This window comes from Triticum urartu, chromosome 7 (genome assembly GCF_003073215.2).
Source record: "Triticum urartu cultivar G1812 chromosome 7, Tu2.1, whole genome shotgun sequence".
Taxonomy (NCBI): domain Eukaryota; kingdom Viridiplantae; phylum Streptophyta; class Magnoliopsida; order Poales; family Poaceae; genus Triticum; species Triticum urartu.
In genome coordinates, this window is record NC_053028.1 from 703380800 (window position 1) to 703404725 (window position 23926).

Here is a 23926-nt window from a genome sequence, read left to right on the forward strand (position 1 = left end):
GACTTTTTGGTGTCCTTGGATTATCTTGGGGGTGCCATGGGCATCCCCAAGCTTAGGCTCTTGCCACTCCTTGTCCCATAATCCATCAAAAGAACTCACCCAAAACTTGAAAACTTCACAACACAAAACTCAAAATAGAAACTCGTGAGCTCCGTTAGCGAAAGAAAACAAAAGACCACTTCAAGGTAATGTAATGAACTCATCTTTATTTGTATTGGTGTTAAACCTACTGTATTCCAACTTCTCTATGGATTATAAACTATTTTACTAGCCATAGATTCATCAAAATAAGCAAACAACACACGAAAAACAGAATCTGTCAAAAACAGAACAATCTGTAGTAATATGTAGCTAGCACAAGATATGGAACCCCAAAAATTCTAAAATAAATTGCGGGACATGAGGAATTTATCTATTAATCATATGCAAAAAGAATTAACTAAATAGCACTCTTCAAATAAAAATGACAGCAGTTCTCGTGAGCGCTAAAGATTCTGTTTTTTACAGCAAGTTCAATAAGACTTTCCCCAAGTCTTCCCAACGGTTCTACTTGGCACAAACACTAATTAAACACAAAAAACACAACAAAAACAGAGGATAAATAATTTATTTATTACTAAACAGGAGCAAAAAGCAAGGAACAAAAATAAAATTGGGTTGCCTCCCAACAAGCGCTGTCGTTTAAAGCCCCTAGCTAGGCATAACGAGCAAGAATAGATCTAGGTATTGCCATCTTTGGAAGGCAATCCATAAGTGGCTCTCATGATGGTTTCATATGGCAATTTTATTTTCTTTCTTGGAAAGTGTTCCATACCCTTTTTTAATGGAAATTGGAATCTAATATTCCCTTCCTTCATATCAATAATCGCACCAACCGTTCTAAGGAAAGATCTACCAAGAATAATAGGGCAAGAAGGATTGCAATCTATATCAAGAACAATGAAATCTACGGGCACATAATTCCTATTTGCAACAATAAGAACATCATTAATTCTTTCCATAGGTTTCTGAATAGTGAAATCCGCTAGATGCAAGTTTAGAGAGCAATCATCAAGATCGCGGAAATCTAGCAAATCACATAATGTTTTGGGGATAGTGGAGACACTAGCACCCAAATCACACAAAGCATAAAACTCATGATCTTTAATTTTAATTTTGATAGTTGGTTCCCACTCATCATAGAGTTTTCTAGGGATAGAGACTTTCAACTCAAGTTTTTCTTCATAAGATTGCATCAAGGCATCAACAATATGTTCGGTGAAGGCTTTCTTCTGACTATAAGCATGCGGAGAATTTAGCACGGATTGCAACAAGGAAATACAATCAATCAAAGAGCAACTTTCATAATTAAATTCCTTAAAATCCAATATAGTGGGTTTAGCAACATCTAAATTTTTATTTCTTTCAATCCCACTTTCATCAATTTCATCATAAAGATCTAAATACTCTGAATTTTTCGAACGCATTCTAGGTAAAGGAAGATCATATTCAGTTTCATCAAGATTCATATTGCAAAACAAAGATTTGATAGGGGACACATCAATAACTTTTAGATCTTCATCTTGATTTTCAAAAGTATTCGGTTTAGCGGCCATCTTATTGACTAAGGTGGCTTGCATGTCCGAAATTTCAGCAGTCATCTTTTCTAGACAAGCAATTTGGGATCTTATACCCTCAAATTCTTTAGACATATCATCAAGCTCTTTATTCATATAACTCATAAAGCTTTTTTGTTCCTTAAGCTCGTTTCTAAAGAAATTATTATGCTCAAATTGCAAAACCATAAACTTCCTAACGTTGTTTTCGATCTCCTCTAACCTTTTAAGGTGAAGATCACCAAATCTTGGTTGAGCCATCGCGACAAGCAAGCAATCTAACACACGAGCAAACAAAAGCAAATGAGCAAAAAGAGGCAAATAGAGAGGGATGATAGGGAGAGAGAGGGCGAATAAAACGGTAAGGGTGAATTGGGGGGAGAGGAAAACGAGAGTCAAATGGCAAATAATGTAATGCGAGAGATAGGGATTGTGATGGGTACTTGGTATGTTGACTTTTTGCGTAGACTCCCCGGCAACAGCGCCAGAAATGGCTCGTTGTCGGGAGTCAAATCTTGACTTGCGCGAACCTCCCCGGCAACGGCGCCAGAAATCCTTCTTGCTACGTCTTGAGCTTGCGTTGGTTTTCCCCGAAGAGGAAGGGATGATGCAGCAGAGTAGTGTAAGTATTTCCCTCAGTTTTTGAGAACCAAGGTATCAATCCAGTAGGAGCCCACGCTCAAGTCCCTCGTACCTGCACAAAGCGATAGCTACCCGCAACCAACGCGATTAGGGGTTGTCAAGCCCTTCACGGTCACTTACGAGAGTGAGATCTGATAGATAGAATATTTTTAGTTTTTTTGATATAAAGATGCAAAGTAAAAAAGTAAAAGCAAAGTAAATGGCAAAACAATATAAAAGTGATAGAGATTGATATGATGAGAATAGACCCGGGGGCCATATGTTTCACTAGTGGCTTCTCTCGAGAGCATAAGTTTTCTACGGTGCGTGAACAAATTACTGTTGAGCAATTGACAGAATTGAGCATAGTTATGAGAATATCTAGGCATGATCATGTATATAGGCATCACGTCCGTGACAAGTAGATCGAAACGATTCTGCATCTACTACTATTACTCCACTGATCGACCGCTATCCAGCATGCATTTAGAGTATTAAGTTAAAAACAGAGTAACGCTTTAAGCAAGATGACATGATGTAGAGAGATAAATTCATGCAATATGAAATAAACCCCATCTTGTTATCCTCGATGGCAATGATACAATACGTGTCTTGCTGCCCCTTCTGTCACTGGGAAAGAACACCGCAAGATCGAACCCAAAGCTAAGCACTTCTCCCATGGCAAGAACTACCAATCTAGTTGGCCAAACCAAACGGATAATTCGAAGAGACTTGCAAAGATAACCAATCATACATAAAAGAATTCAGAGAAGATTCAAATATTGTTCATAGATAGACTTGATCATAAACCCACAATTCATCGGTCTCAACAAACACACCGCAAAAGAAGAAGATTACATCGAATAGATCTCCACGAGAGAGGGGGTGAACATTGTATTGAGATCAAAAAAGAGAGAAGAAGCCATCTAGCTACTAACTATGGACCCGAAGGTCTGAGGTAAACTACTCACACTTCATCGGAGAGGCTATGATGATGTAGAAGCCCTCCGTGATGACGGCCCTCTCCGGCGGAGCTCTGGAACAGGCCCCAAGATGGGATCTCATGGATACAGAAAGTTGCGGCGGTGGAATTAGGTTTTTGGCTCCTGTTTTGATCGTTTGGGGTACGTGGGTATATATAGGAGGAAGGAGTACGTCGGTGGAGCACCAAGGGTCCCACGAGGCAGGGGGGCGTGCCCTAGGGGGCGGGGCGCCCCCTACCCTCGTGAGCACCTCTTTGCTTCCTTGCAGTAGGGTCCAAGTCTCCTGGATCACGTTCGGTGAGAAAATCACGTTCCCGAAGATTTTATTCCGTTTGGACTCCGTTTGATATTCCGTTTCTTCGAAACACTGAAATAGGCAAAAAAACAACAATTCTGGGCTGGGCCTCCGGTTAATAGGTTAGTCCCAAAAATAATATAAAAATGGAAAACAAAGCCCAATATAGTCCAAAACAGTAGATAATATAGCATGGAGCAATCAAAAATTATAGATACGTTGGAGACGTATCATGGAGACGCAAGCTTTCCAACCAATCAAAATATGTAGCCGTGCACCAGGAATATCACATCTATTGTTCGTCGATGATACCCTTCTATTCTTCAAAGCTAATGCCAACCAGGCTATTTATGTGAAGAATGTTATACATAGATACGCGAGGGCCACGGGCCAGCTCATAAACCCACAAAAGTGCTCTATTCAGTTTGGTGATAGTTGCCCCTTGGTGATGCAGGCGGTGGTCAGACAGGAATTGCAGGTACAAAAATCCGAGTTTGAAGGGAAGTACCTTGGATTGCCAACACCAGATGGTCGTATGCACAAGGGGAAATTCCAGATGTTGCAGGCGAGTTTGACCAAAAGAAAAATGGCATGGGGTGACACTCTCTCGCAGGCAGGGAAGGAGACTTTGATAAAATCCGTCCTGCAGGCAATTCCTACTTATATTTTGGGAGTGTTTAAATTGCCGTGCTCGGTTTGCGAGGACCTCACACGCTTAGTGAGGAACTTTTGGTGGGGTTCAAAGCATGCGCAGCGAAAGACGCATTGGCGAGCATGGGAGAAAATAATTGAACCAAAGGCCAAGGGGGGACTTGGCTTCCGTGACTTCCGCATCTTCAACCAGGCCTTGCTTGCTCGTCAAGCCTGGCGGCTACTCACCAGACCGGATTCCTTATGCTCTCAGGTATTGAAAGCAAAATATTATCCTAACGGGTCCCTTGAGGATACGGTTTTTTCAGGCAATGCGTCCCCAACATGGCACGCGACCCAACATGGCCTCGAGTTGCTTAAGCAGGGGCTTGTGTGGCGAGTGGGCAACGGTGCGAGTATCCGCATATGGCGGGACCCTGGATCTCGCGGCCCACGTCCTATAGGCCAATCACGGCGTGTGGCACATGCCGGCTCCGGCGAGTGTCAGAACTCCTCGAGGACAACGGTCGATGGCGGGTAGGTCTCCTTCAACAATTCTTCACCACCCCGGATGTGGAATGCATCTTGTCGATCAAAACCAGCCCGCAAAGACTGGATGACGTCCTAGCTTGGGCCCCTGACACCCGCGGCATCTTCACTGTACGTGGCGCGTACAACCTTGCCCTGGAAGGGCGAACCAGCACCGCCATGTGCTCCACGAGCAGGGCACCGGACGGCACTCGTGCCGTCTTGAAGGCAGTGTGGGGGTGCCCTGCTCCCCCGAAGGTACGAGTATTTGCATGGCGTGTTACAACGAACTCGCTGTCCACTCTTGAAAATAAGCTTAAGCGAAAGCTCGAGGTCTCTAATATTTGTGTTTTATGTGGAATGGAGCGGGTGGACACATTCCATGCCTTATGCAGGTGTCCCTTGGTGCGGCGATTATGATGGCGATGGCGAGCACATGGAGCATGCCAAAGGTGGATTCCATCGCCAACACAGGCTCAGAATGGATTATTCATCTGCTGGATGGGTGTACCGATGCTGAACGCCTACCAATTATAATGACCCTGTGGCGGAACTGGTACGTTAGAAATGAAGTCTATCATGAGAAGCCGGCGCCTCCCGTTGATGCATCTTGCAGGTTCCTCTCTGGATACATTGAAACACTGCTCAATATTCAGCAACACCCCCACAGCTGATGTTGTTAAGGGGAAGACAGCCATCTCCTACGGTGGATGGAGGGAGAAAGGAAAAACAAAAGCTCTCACGACGACCTGCACGCTAGCGCCGGAACGCTGGATAAAACCGCCATTGGGGTGGGCGAAGCTAAATGTTGATGGCTCATGGAAGGAAGAGGAAGGTACAGGAGGCGCAGGAATGATTTTGCGCGACCATCATGGTGCCATCATTTTTGCGTCGTGCAGGTTCATTCAGAGATGTTCGAGTGCTCTCGAGGCCGAGGTAGCGGCATGCATGGAGGGAGTGGCCCTGGCTCTTGAATGGAGCACTGAAAGTCTTATCGTCGAGACGGACTGCACGACGGCGGCGCGCATGATCAGCGCCTACGGGCAATAGGTCACCTGTAGCAGCTATGGTGGGAGAAACAAGACAGCTTCTTGCTGGTCGTCAGCATGAAATACGAGTCGTCCGGAGAGACCAGAATAAGCCTAGTAATGCACTTGCTCAAATGGGCCGCTCGTTGCCCAAAACTGCTGTGTGGCTTCGGTGCGCTCCTGAAGATGTTGACGTTTTGTGTCAACAAGACTTGAATGACCTTGCTTAAGTAATGGAAGTGTTTAATTCGCAAAAGAAAAAAAATTCCAACTCCCTACTGGGAATTTTCCTACGGATGAAAACTTATGGATCTAACCCTCCAACTAATCCCCCCCCCCCCCTAATTGCCATCTCAACTTGTAAATTAAATTCCATATAATTCATCCGTGCGTGTAGTAAAATGCCCTGGAAGCATACTATCCGAGGATATATCACTGATGGGTCATTTCATTGAAGAAACCGATTTGATCAACCTGCACCGTGTGGGTATTGTAAAATGCAATCATGCATATGTAAGGATAGAAGATACCAAAATAGAGAAGAGCTAGTCATGAGCCAATGAATTAATCATGAAATTGCCTAACTTTCCAACAATAAATTTCTTAAGAAGGGCTACTGAATTAGGCTAGGCGAGGGAAGCATGCTAATGGGAATTTCCTTCATAAGATGCGGGCAGCTCCTCTTCAGATGATCAAACTCTTGTGTCTCTACGAATGCCCTCATGTTGGCCGGATACTGGAGGAAACGGTAGCACCCATTCTTCAGCCCGTCACAGCTGTGCTGGTCAGCGAGTGTCAGGATGGTTGCTGCCGATCCAATGTCGATGCACTCGCATAGCTTCTTCTCACACATCGCCCTCAGCCGCCGGCGGTCCTACCGATCCGCTGCGATGAGCAGGTGTTGCAGAAGAACGCTCTCGTTCTCATCCACCGGAGGAGCTGGCAGTGAGTCACCGTAGATGAACCACAACATCATGTTGAATACCACAGCGTGCATGTCGTCTATCCGCACGATGGTGGCCGTGGACGACATGCCTTCTTTCATGGGGCCGAAGAGGAATGTCCTGAAGAAAGTAGAGCGGGCCGCGAGGATGCACTTGTGGGCGTTGAACGTCTCGCCGCCCACCTCAAACATGACGTCCGTGCCCACACCAGCCAGGAGAAGGTTCATAAAGTTCTGCTGCATGTCGGGCGGTGGCACCGGGATCAAGGAAGAAATTTCAATGGGGAGGACATCCTCGTCAAGGACCATGACGTCGCACCCAATGGTGAAACTCTCGTCCCTGATGAATTTCTCCAAGAACTCTGTTTTGATGACCTTTTTATGGTGGTCGCACCGGTCTCGGAACTCAAATATTTTACTGCCACCATGGATACGTGCCCGCTCTTGCTTGTCCGTAACTTCAACGAAGCTGAACTCGAAATGTGCCTTCACAGGATCTATAGTGCCCTCGACGAGGCAAAGTCGTAGAGTCACGAGGCCGCCATAAGCGTGGGGGCAGCAGTAGATGCGCCAACACTGACCGCCGATGATGAAAAAGCAAGAGCCGATGGATCCGCGAATGCGCGAGTGGCCGTCAACGACAAGCAAGTGGTACCCGCTGGCTGTGCTGGCGGTGATGATGTTGTCCTCGAGGAGCTTGCCGCCGGAGATGGCAGATCTACCCGTGAAGGACATGATGATCGATGAATCGGGTGTATCGTGATACAAAGCAAGCTCAGGATATTTATTGCGTGTGTGGCCGAATTCAGTCCGTTGGAACGTCAAGTTATTTGGAATGTCCTGTTTAATATCTGGTCGTGCCAGCTTATACCTCTGAGAAAATTCTTTCCCCAGTATGTTGACGTCCCGGATTTACCATATATACATTTATTCGCTGGAGATTCATAGTACAATACAACCGCATGTTTACCTAGTTTAGTATTGTTTGGATTTTTGCCTTTTGCATGACGCATCTCCTAACCCTGCTTTCCGTTTTCTCTCTCTTATCTCTTCTCCGCTCTATTTGTATTTTTAGTATGACTAGTTTTTGTTAGTATGACTCGGTATCGTCCGTGCGTTGCAACTTCGACACAAATATTCTATCCAAATGATAAGTGTCATATATATAGCAGGAAGCACCCCGGCGCTGACGTTTTCTACAACTAAAGTTGTCATCTAAAAAAAAACTAAACTTGCCATTTGAAATGAAAGTTGCCACGTTTGACAACTAAAGTTTTTATACCCACGTCACTAAACTTGCCATAAAAAAGTTCGAAGTAGTCATGTGCTTATGCCACATGCGTGACACTTACCAGGTCCATATTCTAAGGGAAAATTAGATTCAGCCGGCTGATAACAGCGAGACATGGACCGCCTTTCCAACCGTTCGATCAGTGTTTGATCATGCGGCACACATCATCTTCCTCACCGCACATGTTGTTTGCAACATTGGTCATGTTGCAATCAACTGAGCGCAACACAAGGCATTTTGCAGAACGCCAAGCCCATCTGCCTACTCGCTACCTCGTCCAATCCACAACCGCGACAAAGCCAGGGATAAGCGCCCCACGACGGCTGGTCTTAGACGACCGCCAGCGAAATCACCCCACCACACGCCTCCCCTCCTCCTATTCATTGCCGCGGGAGACAGCCCTTGCACTTCGCCACCATGGAGCTCCGCCACCCCTATGTCGACCCAACAGCCGAGCCCGCCTGAGTAGGCCGCCTCCAGGTCATTGTCGCTCAGCACCACCATGTTGGATCTCCGCCGTCGATTGCCTCCCCGCCGACCGGCTCAACGGATCCAACGAGGAGCGTCGCCAACCTCACCGTCGTCCTATCAGCACCTCCGGCATCGGCCACAACCACCGCGCCGTACGTTGACGCTCACCCTGCGCTTGGCCCTGCATCGTTGTTTGCAACATCACCTTCAAGACAAGTTTCTGCAACAACGATGTCGTTGCAGAATGGTGGTGGCATGATTTTGCATCACAAATAAGAATGGTGGTAGCTATATTGGATAAGTTGGACATAGGAAAATTTTGCATCACAAATAAGAACTCATACAACTCTCTATTAAAATATAAGAGCGCTTAGTTCACTAAAGTAGTGATCTAAACGCTATTGTATTTCTTTACTGAGGGAGTAATTTGCATTATGTTCACAACAATTTTTGGGGCACGTGCAAGATAGGAATTCTTCATAGAATCATAGCATTACAAACCACTCAACCAAAACAAGCAAACAACAAAGTCTGATGTATAAATTCAACAATGATACAAGATGACGATGGGGATTAGTAGATGCATGGTGTGATGTATTAATGTGTCAAACCTTGGATTCTTAGGTCTTGGCTAGTTCCCATTGGTTGGATCCAGAAGATTTGAAAGTGAAGAAGGATGCATGGCGTCGTCACCGTGTGAATTGGATCGGCAGCAGCAGGGTAGGGAGAGCGAGCAGAGGCGGCCGGGCAGGCGAGGGCACAGAATGGCGGCGGCTAATTTCTGCGTACTAATCCAGGTACGGGCTAATCACATGAGAACGCAACGCCAGGCCAGGAGACTATGAGCCGGTTGCCCAACCTGGCCGATTGTGGGCTTCACACGGGCCTTTTCCCTTTTTCTAAATTAACGTTAGAGGGCGGGGGGGGGGGGGCGTACATATAAACTAGAATATACCCCGTACGTTGTTACGGAAATTGTAGTAAGAAAAAAGATATACATAATTTGAATATTCAATTTCATTAGATTGAATGATGCATTTCTGTGTAGAAAAATACAAAAGATCTTCTGTAATAAAAATATGATCATTGGCTAGTGTTTCAGTTCCCATTGATTAAATACAGTGACCCCGCCATCCTGCAAACATCAAGATGTTTTGACTATGCAGATATACATTCAGCACACACAAATATTTACCAATGGTACATATGCTCACCCGCGAAAAAAAAGATTATGGGTGTCATATCATCAAAAAAGAGTTGCACATTTTTGTAAGCTAATTTCTTCAGTGGTCCCTTTTAACGATGCGCGATACTACTATCTGTGCATAATTGATGTAATCCTACTAACAGAATGGAGGAGCATAAGTTATCTCCAGTGAATAGTAGTCTTGCCTACCCCGAAGGGATTCAGTAACATGATTACGCAACCTGCTAGAGCAAATCAGATCAGTAGCAAATATGCAATGAATTTATACCATCTAAAAGAGCACTAAATAATTAAGTTGGGGAATCAAACCTGCATAGAAGGATATGCACGCACGCCAAGATTTGCCAATACAATACCCAAGCATCAGTACTACATGGCATCACGTACTTTTATTCATTGATGGCAGCGTGAGGGATGGGATCAATCTACGCAGCACGCACACATGTATCAGGTCCAGCCAGCGGCAGATGCTGAAGATCTTGATGAACTGGCCATGGCGAATCGAGAACGGCGACGCTGAGCGGAAAGTTGCCGAACTGTCAAGTAGGAGGAGGGCGACACTGCATACGGTGGCTGCGCAACTGAGGCGGGCGTCTTCGATCGACAACCGACTGGTTCTAGAAGCCTCCATGCTAGCAGGCGACGGGCGTGGACCGTCAGGACTTCAAATTCGTCATCTCCAGCATGCTAAGGGAGAAACCTAATTACCTGAGTACTTGATATGGTGTGGACGGAAGCTGGGGAGAACAAACTCTGATGAAGATGGAAGTTTATAGGGGAGAATCGCTCCATTTGTTACTCATGCATTTATGCAGAGAAGATGAATAGCATCGAGAATATGGACGGGGGAGTTAAGTGGGAGATGGGTGGGAGAGTTAATTAGGGAAGGCAGCGACTCCTCATTCATTGTGTGGGCCACGACAGCAGAAAACTATGACGATGCAACAGAACAGCTGATGTGGCACATGCGATGACGTGGATGCTCTGCATGTTGAGATAAATCCTATAGTGGGGATCAATCTCTTAGGTATAATAGATTTGAGGAATACGTGCATTCGCATCGCTAATCACGTAGCATCGCTCGATCGTTAGGGAGGGGGGAGGGGGGCGGGGGTGGCAAACATCAACAGTGCAGGGCATGAGGCGACGGCGATGTTTCTGCAACATGATATTTGTTGCAAAAAATTGTGCAATAAGGGTCTTGTTGCAGGAATACAAGGAAGATGTCTGAGATGATGTTGCAAATTTTGCCACAAAGGCCTTGTTGCAGGAATTTTCCATCAAGGGTCTTGTTGTAGAAATATAAGGTTATGAAACATGGGTGTTGTTTTTAACAAAGGGAATATATTAATATCACGGAGATACCAATTACCCCAGCTTGTGCAACAATGCAATACCCTAATGACACTATGGATGCACACAACCAAAAAAGAAAAAGAAGCAAAAAAAAAAGTCCCGCTACAGTGATCTAGTCTTTGAAGTAGCAGTAGAAAAACAACCAAGACAATACCTAAAGTCCAAATTCTCCAAAAGCGACGCCTTCAAAAAAGAAACAGGCACAAGCGCCGTTTTCACCTTAAATCAAGTCACGCAGGACCACCTTCTAAAAAAGGAGAAACTATTTTTTATGCTTTTTTATATACCTAGCTAAAAAAGAACAAGGAGGGAGACAGGAGAGGTCCAGCAGACTGCACTAACGAGACCTCCTCGTGCAACTGACGGCACCTGCAGCAGCAACATTAGCGTCGATGATTATATAATACTAGATGATACCCCGCGCCGTTGCTGCGGGAATTTGTAGTGATGTACAGGAGAGGATTTATGGAGTGAGTAAATAGTGAAACTACGAAATGAAATATATAAATGCATGTCTATTTGAACCTTTGGTAGAATGATATATAAAGTCAGAAGTTTTTTTATTGTGGTTGATATGTGCATTGGTAATGTACTGATATATTGAAAAATATCATTGATTGTATTAAGCTTAATTAATGATAAAAATTCATATCATTCGTACCTTGGTAGTTCTTTATTGAGTAAGAACTTGTGCCCAAAAAATCACCTTAATCGCTGTTTATTGTTGGCGAAGTGAACATCATTGGCTGCACCGTGCTAACAACCCAATTTTTTGAACTCTTATATGCTTAAATACAATAATAATGTATACATGGATATCATAGGAAAGGTTATCCTGTAATATAGGAAGCTTATCCTGTAGTATAGTAGGGTAACATAATATTTGAGTAGCAACTGAGACCTATGTTGTATGTCGGGCAGCATAAATATTTATCTATATCATCATGTCTCACTTCTCTAATAGAAGCCAAATCTCACAGAAAATCTCATCAAATGCAGCCGGAGATACATTGAAGAAATGTGTCAATGTCTCAGCGGTGGACCTCTCAATGTATTTGTTGTATGGTGCAACATGTTTTCCAGACACACTTCAGATGTGATGCAGGCGCTATGATAGTCTTCCCATACTGCATTAATAGCAAGCTTGAAATGAATATATTCCGAACTCTCTCGAACAAATTTCCTGGAACATATATATCATCTCTGAAACATGAAAGCCAGATAGATTTCTGGAATGAGTACCGTATATATAATACAACCACAATGCCTTCACATCAAAACTGCACAAATAATTGGAAAATAAGTGTTCTCATACCACATTTACTGAATGTTCCAAGGTACATGGAACATATTGTGCAAATCCAAAGAAACATATAAAACTGAAAGACAATGACCAGATGATATCAAAAGGAAGCACCATATACGTATTGAAAGAGCAATATACAGTCTATGCTTTTACATATTTACATGCAGAGAACAAATATATATAACAAACCAGTAGATCATCAATGGATAGCAACACAAAAGGCATCGGATAAATGGTGAGAAATCAACGGACAAATTAACGGTGAGAGAAATGATCTGGTGCACAGGCGCGAGATATCTGCAGGCTGATTTCATGAAGCGAAGGTGAGTGAATATTTCTCATGCAGGCCATTGATTAACTAAGAATAGAAGTACTCCGGAAGTCCAGGTCAACATGTTGAAATTTAAGCAACCATCAGATGGCATGAACAACATCAGCTTGGGAGCCTAAACGGAGGAGAATTAAAGTCGATTGAGAACAACTTCGTCGTCTTGCTCACCACTTGCACGAGCTCAGATCAACAAAAAGGAAAAATTGCAGTCGCGCCGGAGTTGAGAGCCGTCGAAGGCAAGGGAGCGGCGGTCGGACCGTAGTCGGAGAGCCGTGAAAGGCGAGGGAACTGGTGGTCGCGCCATAGTCGGAGAGCCGTCGGAGGCGAGGGGGCCGGTGGTCGCGCCGTAGTCGGAGAGCCGTCGAAGGTGAGAGAACAGGTGGTTGCGCTGGAGGAGCACACAGGGAAGGGGACCACAATTCGAGATAACCCCGCGGAAAGCCGGCGGAGAAAACCAGTGGCTGGGGGTATGTCTCACACGAGACAGTTGTGGCATGGGAGAACGGCGGAGGAGGCATGGAAGATGAGATGTGCAGCTGTAAAGCCCGCTCTGTTCGCTGGAGAGAAAATGCGGTGGGGAGGAGATTAAGATGAGGCATCTGGGCTCTTAGGCTGCCTCGTCCGTTTCAGAAATCAGAAGACGGAAGAGGAAACGACCTTTAGGGGATGGTACCTACTAAAAAAATGAATGAAACTTCTTATTGGCCAGCTTGTGCTCGGTAATGGAATGCATGCGGGCAATAGTTGCTGATGTGGCTGGATGCATTGACGTGGGCAGATGCATGTCAAGATAAATAGGGGTGGGATGAGTGGGACATGTGTGGTGATGTGGATTGCTTGCATGTTAAGATAATTGAGAAAGTGGGGATGAACTTCTTAAGTATATAGGATACCAAACCAATGCAAACAGGCACGGGTGCACTATTTAATTTGTAGCACGCCTGCACGTTCACATTTAACATGCCAGTGTCATCAGAATAAGAAGACCCATTTAATCCCTCGAAAAAAGGCCCACTTAAGATCTTGACCTCCTCTGATTTGTTTCCACAGTCCTTATCTCTACCTATTAATAAACCACCGATTGCTTCTGGTCGTCCGTCGTCAGTCTTTTTGCAAAAAAGTCCCCCTGTTTCTTAGAAATTAAGCCGCAGTCCTCGTCATAAGTCAGCCTGAACCGGTACGGAAGAGAGAAAAAAAATAGCTCAGCCGCCCGCACCACCCTGCCTCCTCGATCCATCTCCACCTCCAGCCGCCGCCACCTCCTGCCCCGCCGCGCCTCACCGCGCCCCTCCCGACACCGCCGTGCGTCGCCCGTCCCCGACACTGCCACCTCCTGCCCCGCCGCGCCTCACCGCGCCCCTCCCGACACCGCCGTGCGCCGCCCGTCCCCGACACCGCCACCTCCTGCCCCGCCCCGCCTCACCGCGCCCCTCCCGACACCGCCGTGCGCCGCCCGTCCCCGACAATGCCACCTCCTGCCCCGCCCCGCCTCGCACCCCCTGCCGCCTCCACCTCCCACCCCGCCCCGCCGCGCGCCGCCCCTTGAACTTCGTCGACGGCCGAATCCAGGATAGCAGCGGCGGGACCTTGCAAGGCGTCGGGGGTTCTCGGGGGCGGCACCATGGTTGCTCTGGCGTGCTGCTGGAAGAAAAGGAGGGAGGACGAGGGAGAGGGAGAGAGAAAACTGGGAGGAAGGAGAGAAACGAGGGTAGGCACGGGCTCCCAGGGGGAGATGGACGAGGACGAGGACGGTCTGGTGCGCTGCTGGTGCAGGGAGGGCAGGTGAGAGGGACGATTGCTCTGTATGTTGTGCGTTGCTGGTGTGCTCCTGTTAGTTGCATATTATACTGCTGCTTTCTTGTTGTTTGTTGATTGATGCTGCTGATGCTACTATTTTGATGCAGCAGCTGCTAATTTCATGTGGAGGAGACGCAGGGGCGGACGGCGAGCGAATTGAATCTGGACATTCACCCAGGGAAGCAACATATATCTTCTGATCTTTGTCTTGCCTCCGGTGCAATTTCAGTTTGTCCAGTAGTGCTCTTGACAAATTTCTAGAATGAAGAATGAAATACTTGGAGATAGGCCACCAATTCGGTAAGAATATATATGTCATGGATCTGCTTATAACTATTTTACCGTGCTTAAATTTGGTCGGCAATTTTTAGGCTGTACTGCAGCCTAAATGTGCTCCTGCTTGTTGTTGCTATGCATTTTATATTTCCTGATGTATTATCATTTTTCCCGTTTTTAATCAGTTTGGGGCTTCTAAGAAGAGAAAGTGAATAACTGAATGTGATGGCAGGTGTTGAACTCAGGTTTACACATTGGTGCACATGATGTGTCAATCAAACATACTATAGCCCTCATATAATGGCTACTGCTGTTTGCAAAGTAAGAATCGAATGATGCAAAGAGATTTATGTTGTAGAAGAACTTACAAGGTAGTCTCTGAAGCCCTTTCATTGGAATTTGACGAAATTCACAACCACATAGGTCACACACAATTTAAGCCTCCATGGTATTAAATATGCCATGTCTGTCGGTCCTCTGTTTAGAAATGTTTTAGTCACATATTCTTATGTATTACGGTATGACAAAATTAGAACTTCAGGCCGTTGTTAACCGTGTTTCTCCTTTGTTGGTCTTCTCTTAATTTGTTTGTTTGCTTCAGGATGCCCCTAATTTTCTAACAAATGCATGTGAGTAAAGATTACAATGGCTCAAATAGCATGTAGATTTAATAAACCGAATAATTGATTGTTGGTGTTGTTTTACTGATTAGCTTAGAAGCAGAGACTTAGCATGGGGGACTGCCGCTTGAAGAGATGCAAATGTTGCAACTTCACCAGAGGTTCTATGTTGGAAGTTGTGTGTGTCGGTGGTTCAAGGTTCTTTCCCTTATTCTATTTTTCTCTCTGCAGTTTCTGTGTAATATATGATTTATTCGTTCTAAAAGTTGTATGGTAACGGGCGAGCCTAATCTGAAAATATATTAGGAAAAAGCATGTAAGCTGAAGCCTGGAAAAATGCAGTATGAAAAATGCCTTGATATTCAGTAGCAGTAGTGAGAACATGTATATATTCTGTTGGTGAAAAGTTTTCAGATATACAGTAGTAGTAGCAGTAGAAATGCGCTAGGGGATGTGAACGCCATAGAAATAGCAGAGGCCTACCTTGATATCTGAAAAACACCTTGATATTCAGTAGCAGTAGCAGAATGAAATGCGCCAGGTTTTCTGTTATATAGTCCTTTTGCCCTGTGTTTAATTATTACATGCGCTGCACACTGATCCATGTATATATTCTGTTGGTGAAAAGTTTTGACTATCGAGTTTCGTCAGATATGAGTTTTAGAAATTTTCAGTTACTTTTCTATGCCTACATTCATCTCTGAACCGTTGTGATGTAGATTGTAATACTGTGTGTAAAATATGTCAGTCCATGTGCGAGATCTTCTTTTCAAGATGGCAACCATGATTGTATCATATATGTGTAGTTAATGTGTTTGCATTAGAGCTTTCATAGGGAAATTGCATAAGTTCTTATAAAACCATCTTGTCACACACATTTTTCTGAATGGCAGCTGCAAGTGCCAGGTAGCAGCTTGCACTAGGTTGATTTGAATAGTTACTCTTCTTTTGCACTGGTACTGAAACTTGGCAGTTCACAAGGATTGGCACCATGGACTGGAGAATTGTCGCAAACAACATGGACACACCAGGGGCAGGGGCTGCATGCTGCCAAGTCCAAGGCGACTGCCAAGAAGACTGGGCTCGATGTAGTGACCGAGGAGGCGCAGGCCGCAGGGTATGCTCTTCTAATTAGTATGATGATTTGCATATGTACCAATGCTACTCTCAATGGATTTGCTAACAATCTTCATATTTTCGCATTGAATGTGGAGCTATAAACATATATATGTTTCAGTAGTCATTCAGTAGTGGTCCAGTCGTAATACCTAGCAAGTACCATGCTAATCAGAAAATTTCTTGATCAAGTTTATTATTATTTCCATTGCACCATACTTTATTTCCATGGTATCAAGTTCTACAAATGCATGTTCTGGTACAATATTTGTTTTTTCAGATGCAGTCTTTTTTGCTAATAAATCTATAGTTCAATCTGGATTCAAAATCTAAGAAATTTATGGCCTGGTGTTGATAGTTGCAGTTACACACTGATGGAGTGTGTTTACTTTTTGTTAATAGAAACAGAGAAGCTGATTATTCTGTTTGCACGACGGGTATCCCAAATTCTAATTCAAACATTAGTGATGATATAACAATGTCGTCTGCCAAATTGTGATTCGGGCGAGCCTAGCTTAGCTGGGAACCACCGGAGATTGTGTGGTGCACGGGAGACAGAGGCTCCACCGGATATTTTGTCGTGCCCACTAACAACAATGACATGGATAGTGAAGTCATTGCTGGACATGATTGCACTATTTGTAATTTGTTGGGTAGTCCTATTTGGTGGATTGTATCTTCAATATATCCGATCTTTCTCTACAAGGAGCCTACAGTTTGTAATGTTGTATTTCTAAAGAAACCCTGGCATCAGTTGAAATTGTTATCTTAATCCGCTGAAAAATATGTAATCTTGTTTTTGTCTTGATGATATGAAGAGGATGGATGTATTGTTGTGGCATCTTAAAATTAATAGTGATCTCGAAGTTTTCTTACAATACAATGCATTGTGGTAATCCAAGATTGTGGCGTCTGATTTGTTTTGTCTTGGCAATGGAACCGCCATTCCGATCATTCTAAAAAAAGAGGATAGGTGTGTGATTGTCAGAGTAACCACACCACAAAGAAAAGAAAGTGGCGCGACTACCTGAGACAGCAGGATGATCCCTAGGACAGTGTTAATGCATCTGGTTAAGAGTTACAATTGTGCTTGAGTTTACATATGCTAGCATTTGTATATATGTTAGATATGGGCATAAAGAGGCGACACCAAAGAGTGTGTCGATGATTAGTTAAGAGTCTGACCATTCCAGCAATTATCTTTAAGTAAGACTACAATTCTAAGATGTGTTCTCGCTTTTTTCTTCGATCAGATTTTGTCTTCTTTTTCCTATGACTCAAGATTGTTATAGTAGTCATCCATAGATAAGACTGTAATCTGACGGTGGTCTACAAGAAGGTGAAGTTGATGCTCTTTCGGTGGTACCTCGTCAGTCAGATCATTCATTTAAAGGTGTTGATGCTCTTTTAGTGGTATTCGACAACCTAGCAAATCATTCCTTTAGAGGTGCCTCTAGCATTCTATTTTTATTTTCACTGAAATGTTGTGCTGGTTCTTTGCTGCATCAAAATATTTCATTTGTAATCCTTTTCCTAATGGGGCCAAATTATCTTGTCACTGCAACTTCATGACACTTGAATTTATCTGTTCATCTTCAATCAATCTTCAACAATGAATTAAATCTTTTTAAGAGTTATAAATGTTTTTCTTTGTTCATAACCTTTAGTGTAAATTCGTTTTTTTGCTTGATTGCAGATTTTGTGAACTTTCCCTATGGTATAAGAAAGAAAATCTTTTTATTAGCTTTGGAATGTTACACTTTGCTTTAATTGCTTTGTTGAATGTCTGCACTAGGAGAATTACAGTTTCTCATGTCATGCAATTGGGAAGATCTCGATTGGTGGTTTACACATTTCTTCAACAGGTGCACGGGTACTTATTTTCCCGCCGCAACGCACGGGCACATTTCCTAGACAATGTCACTCCTGCTGTCATGTCATGTTTGCTAATACTTATGGAGCTGTAAAACGATGTTTTTATTTTATAAGCTAGCCCTTCTTATTATGTTTCAGAAGATCGATGATACCCATTACATTACTACAGTGTAATACGCAGAACCTGAGTTTTGGTTGCCAAGAAAATGTATGTGCTAATTCCACAAGAAATTTGTGTTTGAAAAATTATCACTTTATCAGGGCAATATCTTTTATATGCTTAATGAAATCGAATATGATGCTAGATTTGCAGATGACTAAGCGACATAGAAATTCTTGATTTTGTGTTGATGTTTCCGATGGATTCTTTTGTCATATGACATCAGGATGTAGGATGATTGGGTGCACAAGCTTTCTATGAAACATCCAGATCCCGGCAGCGACGTCCTCTGGCATAGTGACAAACGAAGGCAGGGGATAGAGCAGAGCGGGAGGGGTATTGGGTTGATACCGTTGTGGGCATTGTCAGTGCCATGATGGTGGTCAATACACACAGGAGATTCTATTCCTGTGGGCGGATTAAACAGAGCTGAGTAAACTTCATCCATAGAAGATGCATGTGCTGACTAAGTTTAGAGGAGAGAGTGGTTCTTTATTCTGTTCAAACGCGGATTCATGGAGTACCAAATGACTTCTCCTTATTGTACAGGAGTGCTATTGAGAGGCTCATATCTTTGCGATTTTATTACAGGGAGCTGAACCGCTTCTTAACCTGTCATAAAAGACGCCATTGTGGGGGTTCCACTACTGCAAAACTACATTCAGAGCAATCTCTGTGACTTCTGAAGAAAAATAACTGCTATTTGCATTCCTTTTGCGTTTGCACGGAAACCATTGTACTTCCATTTTCATTGCCAGTACTTTCCATACTTGCATATTTCTTATGCACCTTATGACCTGTTGTTGGCCTATTATAATTTCCTTTTCATTGAAGGTAATGGTAAAAAATAAGAATATGCTACTTTGCGACGCACACATGTCATGTTTAACCAGCTGACTTCTTGGATGGTTTATGGTATTCCTCAAGATCATTAGTACCAACAATGTTTTTTCTCATGAATGGCCCATGGTAATTTTATATTGTTTTGCTACTTGAAAGTTGTTTGAGTGGCTAAATTATTTTTCAGGTTTCTAAGAACATATTATTTATTTCTGTTGCATGGATCCTGGCATGCTGACAACAAATTCTTATTTTGAGCCGGATTGTATACTGGACCGAGGTTCTACAGCGGTTGGTTTGCTAGGACTATTACGTGAAGCAGTGTAAGCTCAATTGTCAATACTGAAGAATTCGTTAGAGGAAAGTGCCACAATTTGGAGCTCCGGGAGATTTTTTGAGGTAATGGAAGGTAGTGAATATCTCAGTTATATAAAACCAACATAAGCTTTTGGGCAGCAACATTAGAAGGATCTTTTTTACAGGTTTCATCCAATCCTGAGAAAACAACTTGCTTTTACAAGGCAATCTAGAATAATGTGACCTTGGCAGATTATGTCCATGAAAAAGGTAATGGCCTGTAGGAGACTAGCTGTTTGTTGAGTGAGGAAAGGGGAAACAAATGAGCGACTGACAGTGTTATCTGTAGCCAAGGAACGGGAGGTCAAAGATAGAGCTCAGATGTATTAATGGAGATGCCACACAAATTATCTCCTGAAGCGAGCCACAATGTTCAAAGTTGCATTGGCAAGAGTATGCATCTACCGTCATGTACCTGAAGTGCGGCGTTGTGCTACAATACTCTTAAATATTTGTGATAAATTTAATTTCCCGTTACAACGCACGGGCACTTTTTGCTAGTACACCCTAAAGTCATTAAAAGGCGATTAGCGTTGCCGGCCGCCCCTCTGCTGCCTCCTGCCTCGGTGTAATTCTCCTACGGTCTAGCTAACTAGCCACCCAAGGTTCATTGATCGCCGGTAGTGAGTTGCAGATTAGTCTACCATGTCATTCGCCGGTGTATCTGTCGTCACCGTGAGCTCCTAGGCGCTGACAGCTCTCCTACCTGCCCCAGCGCCAACGGGTACCACTTGCTTGTCGTCCAAGGCCACTCGCGCATGCGCGAATCCAACATATCTCACTGTTTCTCCGTCGGAGGCTACCGCTGGAAAATCGTGTATAATCCTGCACTTTATGACCTGGGCGAAAACGGGCGTCGTAGTACTTTGTGTTTTTCTCGACGAGAAAGTAGACACCACAGAAGGGCCCATGAAGGCGCACATCAAGTTTAGCTTCGTTGACGCGACTGACAAGCAAGAGCTGGCACGTATCCATGGTAGCAAAATACTAGAGCTACGAGGCGAGTGCACTGATGCGTTTAAGTACATCGAGAGGGCAGTCTTGGACAAACATCTCAAGAACGACAGTTTCACCATCCGGTGCGACGTCGTGGTCCTAAATCGAACATGGGACACCGCATTCATTACAGTGCCACCTTTCAACATGCAACAGAACTTCACCGACTTTCTCCAGGCTGGGGAGGGCACCGACGTGGTCTTCCATGTGAGCCACAAGACATTCACCACTCATATGTGTATTCTCGCGGCCCGGTCTACGGTCTTTAGGGCAGCTATCTTTGGCCCCATGAAGGAAGGTACGTCCACGACCGCCACCGTGCATATAGATGATATGGATGCTACGGTATTCAAGGCCATGCTTGGGTTCATCTACAGTGACTCATTTCCAGTGATCGTCGCGGATGAAAATGAGGGCGCCCTGCTGCAGCACTTGCTCCTCGCGGCAGACAGGTACAACCTCCCAACACTTCGGGCGATGTGCGAGAAGAAGCTTCGTGAGCACATAGACGTGAGCACGGTGACCTCCATACTAGGGCTTGCCGAGCAGCATGGCTGTGACGGGCTGAAGAAGGCGTGTTGCAAGTTCCTCCGGTGTCCGGACAACCTGAGGGCAGTGGTGTCCACGAATGGCTTTGATGATTTCTGCAGGAGCTGCCCCACTCTTATGAAGGACATGATCCTTGGCATTCTACCGGCAAAGTAGGACTTCTCCATATTAATGTTAGCTCTTCATATATTCCGTCAATTTTTTCGCGTGCCTTGTTTACTCTCTTTGTCATTGCAGAAGGAAATGGAAAAGGAAATGAAGGCTCTTCAAATTCGATCTAGAAGATTGTAGTAGCCGACGTGTTTTGCAGGTCAAGGTGGTGGGTGCCCTTGGATCACTCATGGATGAGGTCGTCTGCTTTGCAACGAATTGCTTTCTTCAGTTTCGTACCTTTGTTGCTCGCTACGTTGTAGCATGTGTGCGGATGTTTCCTAAAAGTTTCCTGTAAGAGGGGATCTTCGTATCCTCCAGGATGTTGCTATTTCTTTACATGCTGCACTTTGGAACTTTGTGCAAACATCTAGTGATTTCCTTAATTAAATTGGGAGAGAAATTATTTTTTTAAGAAAAAGTAGGAGAAAAGGTGTTTTCACTTCGTTTTTGCCCTTTTAATTCTATTATTTCCTAGGATTGGAGATTTAAATTTAAAATATGGCTTATTCATTGGAAACGATGGAGTTGGAGTTAACCTAGATATATCCAAAACTTCTAAGAGACAAGGCGTACATTTTTAGATACATTAAAACTGAGAACCCTCCCAGCCCTTTTAGGCCATCAACATTTCTAATCATTGGATCGCCACGTCTAATCATTTTCGGTCGTCAGATTTGTTGTTAGTCCCACCTAAATCTCGTGTGCATGCTAACTCGCGTGTCAGGCTACACTGAACTTTTCGGGCTGCTGCTCCGGTGGCTTTTTTGGGCATCTTACGTTCAATTGGGCCTACTGGCCTACTGGCCTGCACTACCATTGTAAAACAAAATGTAGAAATTGCTCGGTTGCTACGTCTGCGAGAAAAAGGAGAAGGAGATCCGGCGCTCCGCATGCGAGACAAAGAAGGGGATCCAGCGCCGCGCGAGAGGTGAGAGGCCGGTGCGGGCGGTTGCTGCGAGAGAAAGAGGAGCGGGTGGATAGATCAGTCTTGGCTCTCATGGCACTGGTGCACCCTATCTGTCCGGCGGCGAGTGATGTCGCCACTGCCACATGTACGACCCCCATCTCTCTTGCCTCATGATAGCTTGCTCGCCTCACTACTAGGAAAAGGGCTATAACTAATATCGACATTAATGACGCACCACATATGTAGTGCGCCACTGCTATATAGCAGTGGCGCACCATGTGTAGGTACGCCATTAATGTCCATATCACTAATAGCGTACCACACCCACGGTGCGCCACTACTAACATTTTTTTTCCAAACTAGTAATGGCGCACCAGGACATAGTGCGCCACTACTAGTTTTAACTAGTAATGGCGCACCACACACTCTGTGCGCCACTATTAACAAATGTTTTTTTTTACTTTTTTTTTTCAAAACTAGTAATGGCGCACCAGTGTATAGTGCGCCATTACTAGTTCAAACTAGTAATGGCGCACCACAACCACGGTGAGCCACTACTAACATTTTTTATTTTTTTGCAAAAGTTAGTAATGGCACACCACGTAACAGGTGCGCTATTAGTAACCGTTACTAATGGTGCATTGTTAGGTGGTGCGCCATTACTAACTTTCTTTGCACCCCACCCCCCCCCCCCCCGACGCTTTTCAGTTTTAGAAAAAATTAATAATAGTTCCCTGTGATATGTGGTCTAGTTGTTGGGAAAATTTACAAATATGAATTTCGACTTTATTTGCAGAATCTCTCTGGAATTTGTAAAATGGGCATAACTTTTGCATACGAACTCGGATTAAAAAGTTTTCTATATGAAAAATCATCTACGAAAAGTTACATCCGAATTTAACCGGGGAACCCCGTTAACATTTTCAAAATCCTCAAAAACCTAACAGAAGTTACGGGGCTTTTAAGATCTGGGGGAATGAATTCAAACTTACTAGTGGCGCACCATTTGCTAGGTGCGCCACTAGTAACAGAAAAATTGGTTTCATTTTTTTTGTTTTTTTTCAAAATATGATACGTAATATGACCGGGAAGTTTGAAATATTTTTCAAAATTTCATCACACTCATGAACATGAACAAAGTCCTAGACATCAACAAGGTTTAATAGGATTGATATGATAGATATATCAACAAGTGTGTAAGTGAGCTGGTGCTGGGGTTGGATAGAACTGCGAAGTTAAGCGTGCTTGGGCTGGAGTAGTGTGAGGATGGGTGACCTTCGGAAGTTTGACCACGGAGTGCGATTTGACTTGAGATTAAGCATATTGACCGAGATTAAGCCATAGTGACCCGAGATTAAGAAAAAAAAAAATTGAATTTTTTTTGAAAATTTTGAAAAAATTATTTTTTGAAAAAAATTGTTAGTAATGCGCACTTCTATGTGGTGCGCCATTACTAAGTCAGATAGTAATGGCGCACTTCTACGCATACTAATGGCGCACTATAGGTGCGCCATTACTATCTATTAGTATTTGTTACTAGTGGCGTGATAATAGTGGCGCACCTGTAGTGCGCCATTAATGGCAAAAACAGGTGCGCCACTAATTAGCCTTTTCCTAGTAGTGTTCAGTCTCCCACTTGCACTAGAGTCTCATCCCGCGCAGGTCCTGTGCCTAACGCTGCCGGTGGAGCGGAGA

At 44.2% G+C, this 23926-nt stretch overlaps 2 protein-coding genes and 1 pseudogene across 9 annotated transcripts; 2 read left to right on the top strand and 1 right to left on the bottom strand.

The window, feature by feature from the left end:
* Positions 1-6293: 6293 nt before the first annotated feature.
* LOC125519489 lies at positions 6294-7358 on the bottom strand (annotated as a pseudogene).
* A 6642-nt stretch (positions 7359-14000) lies between these two features.
* Positions 14001-17269, top strand: LOC125525535. Of its 8 annotated transcripts, XR_007291351.1 has the most exons (7): positions 14001-14367; positions 14490-14682; positions 14891-15029; positions 15260-15287; positions 15371-15476; positions 16252-16395; positions 16797-17269. XR_007291351.1 is itself a non-coding variant. In XM_048690539.1 (6 exons), exons 3-6 carry the CDS (start codon positions 14991-14993, stop codon positions 16891-16893), a joined length of 381 nt encoding a protein of 126 aa, XP_048546496.1. In that variant the 5' UTR covers positions 14001-14367; positions 14490-14682; positions 14891-14990; the 3' UTR covers positions 16894-17269. The 8 variants fall into 8 exon arrangements, 1 of the variants encoding a protein (XP_048546496.1); XR_007291350.1 differs by having other exon boundaries at positions 14891-15287; XR_007291348.1 differs by having other exon boundaries at positions 15260-15476.
* Positions 17270-20535: 3266 nt separating this feature from the next.
* On the top strand, positions 20536-21327 carry LOC125519490 (BTB/POZ and MATH domain-containing protein 2-like). Its single transcript, XM_048684287.1, has one exon. It carries the CDS (start codon positions 20536-20538, stop codon positions 21325-21327), a length of 792 nt encoding a protein of 263 aa, XP_048540244.1.
* The last annotated feature ends 2599 nt before the right edge of the window (positions 21328-23926 follow it).